Source organism: Glycine soja, chromosome 14, assembly GCF_004193775.1.
Source record: "Glycine soja cultivar W05 chromosome 14, ASM419377v2, whole genome shotgun sequence".
In the NCBI taxonomy this organism is placed as follows: Eukaryota; Viridiplantae; Streptophyta; class Magnoliopsida; order Fabales; family Fabaceae; genus Glycine; species Glycine soja.
The window spans coordinates 11,989,400-11,995,619 of NC_041015.1; the positions used below are offsets into that span (position 1 = coordinate 11,989,400).

A 6,220-nucleotide genomic window follows, 5' to 3' on the forward strand; every position below is an offset into this window, starting at 1 on the left:
CAAAACTTGTTAATTAACTATGTTTGATCAACAGGCAGCTGTGTCTCCAGCAAAACCTCCAGAAAGCCCGGATGAAGAGGTCGATGATCCCCTGTACCTGATGACATTGACCATCCTACAACTGTTTTTAAAGCCTCTCTAGGTTGTGTGGGATGCTACCATATTCGGGGTGTTTAATCAAAACTTCCCGTTTTATATAAAGCACGAAGATCTCTCTGAAATTGCACACGATGGTCAATGTCTCAACATATCTGTTATACAGTTGTGGATTCTGTAAGTCATTTTAGATTACTGTTAATTACCAAAGTAATTGTTTTAAATTCATACATAATTAACTTTGGCTTAACAACACAGCCATCTGACTGTGACAAGTGTTCGAGCGGGGAATTCTGATGTGTATGGATTCCTCGAGTCACAATCCATTCAGAGATCTGGACAATCACAATTTGAATCCGAAAGTTACATCAAGAGTTGGATAAAGAGTTCAAAACGAGATGTATACCTTGGAGCCTACCTGAAAGGGTAAGTCAAACACAACAATTGAATTTAAATAATCTATACTACTACAATAACCCATATTCATCTCTACTGCAGCGGACACTGGCAAATGGTTGTCATTCTGCCTAAGGAAAACCTAGTTGTCTGGTTTTGTTCTTTACATAACAGGCCAGACAACTACCTTAAGGGAATAATTAGTAGTTCAGTATTGTTTTCATTACATTTTCATTGGCATAACTCAACAACATCAATAATGTTCCTCGTATTCAACACTAGTGCTTTGAAAGGACTTGATGATACTCCACAACCTAAATCCAAGGCTACTGCTTGGTGGATTGTTGTTAAGGTACGTGATTTAAATAAAAGTTCTACTTATATATATTTTATGTGTGTGTACAGTAATTGCAGTTAACGTTTAATTAATATCCAAATTTCATTATGTATTTAGTGTAATAGATAAAAAGGAATCACTGAATGTGGCTACTACGTGATGCACTGGATGTCCACGATAATCTTAGGATCTTTTAGGAATAATTGGGAGACGGTAATTGTTTATTTCAAACATAGTTGGTTTTCTTATAATTGTTATTACATTATTAATTTATTTTTTTATTTGATCATGCAGTATTTTAATGAAGTTAGACCATTGGAAGCAGAGAGATTCAAGGCGCTTCGCATCCAGTGGGCACAGTATTATCTAAAAGTTAGAAATCAAACATAGGATGTTAGGCAACTACGTAACTTTAGGTTACTTAATTAGTTTACATACTTTGCATTACATTTTTTACAATTGTTGTTTCATCTTAACATTGAATAACCTTTGTTGATAGCTAGTTTTTTGCTAAAACCTATTTGAAAGCAGAATGCAAATGATATATGTTGTATGCTGTGTGGTCTGATTTTAAATTTACAGGTTAAATTTTGGTTTTTTTGTAAAAACAAAGACATTATTTAAAAAATATTCCTGAAAACAACATCAGTTTTTTATAGTAGCACATTATTTATAAAAAACCGATGTTAATTGTCAATAGTAGCACATTCGTTAACATCGGTTTTTTGAAAAAACCGATGTTAACTGTCAATAGTAACATATTCGTTAACATCGGTTTTTTACAAACAACCGATGTTAACTGTCAACATTAACAAATTCGTTAACATTGGTTTTTGATAGAAAATCGATGTTAACTAACGTTAACATCAATTTTTTGAAAAAATCGATGTTAACTGTTAACAGTAACACAGTCGTTAACATCGGTTTTTTACAGAAAACCGATGTTAACTGTCAACATTAACACATTCGTTAACATCGGTTTTTTGTAAAAACCGATGTTAACTTTCAACATTAATATACATTTTTTGGGTATAATTCATATTAGCAACATCGGTTATTTATATAACCGATGTTGGTAATTTTACGTTAACATCAGTTTTTAAAAAACCGATGGTAACGATAATACTATCAATGTCGGTACTTTCAACATCGGTTCAAAAACCGATGTTGAAAGTCATAAATAACTGATGTATAAAGCATATTTTCTAATAGTGACACCAATGAAACATGGAGCTAGTCAAGCTGTTATTTCAATGTTAGGAGTGAAGCAGCACAGACACTCGGTGGATGAGAAATCTGATGACCTTGACCTCTTAGAGACAGGTTGGTTTGCACTCAGCTTGTGAATTTTTCCTATGTGAAAATATGCAGTTATATAGAAATTAACTCAGTTTTGTGGTTATTTATAGAACTTGATATGATGAGGGAAAGATTTTCAAAGCTTCTATTGGGGGAAGACATGTCTGGTGTTGGGAAAGGTGTCTGCACTGCAGTTACAATATCAAATTCAATTACCAATCTCTACGATAATTTTTTTAATAGTACCAATACCATAGTCCAATAGTATGGCTATGGTTTAACTTATTTGAATTGGGAATTTGCAGCAACTGCTTTTGGACAAAATTTAAAGTTGGAGCCTCTGAAGCCTGAGAAGAAGGCTATGTGGAGAAGAGAAATGAATTGTCTTCTATCTGTGTGTGATTACATACTAGAATTTTCCCCAACTGCACAATATTTAGAAGATGGCACAATTGTGGAGGTGAATTATTTCTAAACCCTTTAATTATAAGGATAATGAAGATTTTTGTGCATCTCATAATGTGTCTAATATGTTATCTAGTGGTGTCTCTTAGATGATGACAAGTAAGCCAAGATCAGATATTTACATCAACCTCCCAGCTTTGCAGAAGCTTGACACAATGCTCATAGTAAGACAAATTTCAAATGCTTCTTGTTTGTGACAACTCTGTTTTCATCCAAAGATTTTGTGCCTCACAATTTTATTTATTTGTTTGTTTTACAGGAAATATTGGATAGTTTCCAGGATACTAAATTTTGGTACGCGGAGCAAGGGACCATATCAAGGAATTCAACTCGATCACGAGGAGGCTCATTTCGAAGGATTGTTCAGAGGAAAGATGAGAAGTGGTGGCTGCCGGTTCCTTGTGTTCACCTTGGGGGCCTTATTGATAAGTCAAGGAAGCACTTGAATGAGAAAAGAGATTGTGCTAATCAAATTCATAAAGCTGCAATGGCTATAAATAGCAGTGCTCTTGCAGAGATGGATATCCCAGAAACATATATGTCTAATCTTCCCAAGGTTAGTCCTCATATCCAATTGTTATTAAAGACTATTTTGTTTCTCCAAGTTTCAGTCTACATAAAATCCAAGGAATGAGTCTGCACAGCTGAAATATTTTTTATATGTGATTCAGGATTCCACTAAGTTGCTATAGGGCAAGATAGTTGTAGATGAGTCTTGCACAGAAAAGGATTATATAATTTCATTGAATCATATATGATGCTAAAAATGTAAATTCAATGAAATCCTCTATTAGTCTTATGCTTATCTCCTTGAAATTAATCACAAAAGGAACTAAGAATGAAGTTTGTGCAGGAGAATAAGTGTTATACATGAAAGTGAAACCAAGACTAGTCATCACTCATCACTACAAATAATTTGGTTGCATAGAACGCATTGAGTAGTATGTTTTCATGTTTTCACTTATTTTTCTCTTCTATAACATTAGAGTGGAAGAACAAGTCTAGGGGACACAATTTACCGCTATATGTATTTTGCAGACAAGTTCTCACCTGATCACCTTCTTGACTGTCTCAAAATAAGTTCTGAACATGAAGCACTTGAGCTGGCAGATAAGGTTGAATCTTCAATGTTCACTTGGAGGCGAAAAGCTTGTCTGAGCCATTCAAAAACATCATGGAACAAAGTTAAGGATCTCATGGCTGACACTGACCAAAGTGAAAAAATCTGCATCTCATGTTTTCTGTTTTCTAGTATTACTTGTTTCTTCTTGATCTTTCTTAATAAATGGATACGGTTTATGGTTGGTTAGAATGCAAAATGCAGTTTACCTGAACAATTTCAGCATTCAGCAGCAGAATTCAGCAGTCAAGATTCAGCAGCAGTAAATTCAGCAGATTGCAGAAAAGTGGAAATTGCAGATTCAGCAGCAGCCACTGCCTCTAATGTATGAAGATCAGCTACACCAAGCATCAAATCCTGCAAGAAAATGAAAGCAAAATAAATAATTTAATTCACTAATTGCAAGTTAGTAATATATAGACATGCAGGTAGAGGGATTATTGATATACAAAGAGAGATAATAGAGTGACTGACACTGACCATTTCACTATTGATTCATTTCCAGTTAGCTCTTCAATATCATAATTTTCAGGATTGTCCTATATATATGTGTGTGTGTGTGTGTGTGTGTGTGTGTGTGTATGTGTGTGTGTGTGTGTGTGTGTGTGTGTGTGTGTGTATTTAAAGCAATGGAAGATGTAATAAAATGGCATACTGTTATATAACCTATTAGAACTGGATTGAGCCTAACTCAACCTATAAAGTATAAACTAGCTGTATAACTCAAGGGGAGCATTTGCTCAACCCTTAAAAGGAGTACATTGCATATCCCTTGCTGATCTAAACATAATCATTCTCAATTTATATTAGAATTTGTACAAGTACTTACCTAGTAAGTCCATAGCTGCACAAAGTTTTCCACCAGTTGCAATCAAATCATCAACAACTAAAGCACGCTCACCAGGTTCAACAGCTCCAAACCAACATGCATCTCAAGACAGTCTCTTCCGTATTCCAGAATATGCTCTTAAGAAATAACTTTGCCTGCCACCAAAGCAACCTTTTGTTAATAGGGACTGAGAGAACAAGCACTTGTGTCAATAATAATACGTGACATAATTTATGATTTCATGTTTATATAAATTAAGAATCACAACAAACCAGGAAATTTTTTCGGTTTCCTCAATGGTACAAACTTTGCTCTTATTGCCAGTGCAATGGGAGAACCAAAAATGAAACCCCGAGCTTCAATTCCTACAAAACAGAGAAGGAATTCATTTTTACTTTTTTAAGAACACTAGATTGTGGACAAATATTATGTGCTATAGCAGGTGACTCTCAGAAACTGCCAATTTCTATCAGAGCTAGGGAGCATAAACACGAATACATTATCTTAATGGGTTCCTAAAGACATGCATTCAAACATTACTTTTTTAGAGCAAGGCAACATTTGCACAACAACCTAGTTACAACACCATTCCAAGTTCACTAACCTACTTACAACAACATTCCAAGTGCACAATAATTACTTCTTCAATCCACAAGAAATTTCAAACATCCACAACCTTACCTTCAAAACACAGCCGTGTTATGACAACTCTGAAAAGGGGTACTCACTGGCTTGCGCGGTGCCGCCACAAGACGAGACGCCGGACGAGGTCACGGGGGTGCGGGCAAATGCCACAGGTCACAGCGAGGTCACGGTAGACATGTGGTTTAAGAGAAACAGGGAAGCAGGAGCTCAAGCGAGAGTGTTCATGAATTAGCGCGAACAACATTATATACCTCAATGTTAACGACGGTGGCTTAAGAACAACGTCTTCGAAATTCAAAATTTCAACGACGGTGTTTTCAAGTGCACCGTCTTAACTTACCTGCGCGCTACCTACAAAGACGGGCACCCACGGCCAAAGTCGTTGAATGTGTCACGCACCTTGCACATGGGACTAAAAATGGTAACTTATTTACAGAATTGCCACCGCTACTCCTACTACGACGTCTTTGGCGGGAACGATGTCGAACGCGCGTCATAAAATGGCTTCTTTTTAGTAGTGTTTTTAAATTAAATATTTTTCTTTTCATCTATTTTCTCCACTTCTACTTACTTTCTTTCTTAAGATCAAAGTAGTGATTCCTCATTTGCTTGATACCTCTTTTTAATACAATGTCATTCAACTTCTTTAAATGTGTAGAAAGCAAAGTTTCCTGAAACTAGATTAAAGTTTAGTGGTTATGTGCAAATAAATACACAAGGAGAGGAGCTATTCTCCACTATACAATTACTTCAATATATACCTTTTATGGGATTAACATTCCAATTTTAGAACAACATATTTCTATGCTTTATATTGAGTTATTAAGTTTCTTACTTCCTTTGGCCACTATCATTGCATGTCTTAATGGACTTCCTTTGGCAACATATTTCTTACTTCCTACTGAGTACTAACCACCGATAGGACGTTTCTACAGAGAATTGGAATAGGTAGGGAAAAAAGATCTCTAGTGGAAGTGAAGGTACACATAACACAAAGTTAAGAAAAAAATTTAGATTGTCATTGGGGTGTGAT

At 35.5% G+C, this 6,220-nt stretch overlaps 1 protein-coding gene across 1 annotated transcript; it reads left to right on the forward strand.

The window, feature by feature from the left end:
- Positions 1–2,246: 2,246 nt before the first annotated feature.
- Positions 2,247–3,903, forward strand: LOC114383813 (rop guanine nucleotide exchange factor 3-like). Its single transcript, XM_028343548.1, has 5 exons — positions 2,247–2,355; positions 2,434–2,588; positions 2,683–2,757; positions 2,853–3,149; positions 3,580–3,903. The coding sequence occupies exons 1-5, from the start codon at positions 2,247–2,249 to the stop codon at positions 3,901–3,903; spliced, it is 960 nt and encodes a 319-aa protein (XP_028199349.1).
- The last annotated feature ends 2,317 nt before the right edge of the window (positions 3,904–6,220 follow it).

Bases quoted from the DNA above. Each gene is read 5' to 3' on its own strand.
- LOC114383813 (XM_028343548.1), top strand. From the start codon at position 2,247: ATGATGAGGGAAAGATTTTCAAAGCTTCTATTGGGGGAAGACATGTCT. The intron at 2,356-2,433 runs ATAATTTTTTTA...GGGAATTTGCAG, and splicing joins TTCAATTACCAATCTCTACG to CAACTGCTTTTGGACAAAAT. The intron at 3,150-3,579 runs GTTAGTCCTCAT...CTATAACATTAG, and splicing joins ATATGTCTAATCTTCCCAAG to AGTGGAAGAACAAGTCTAGG.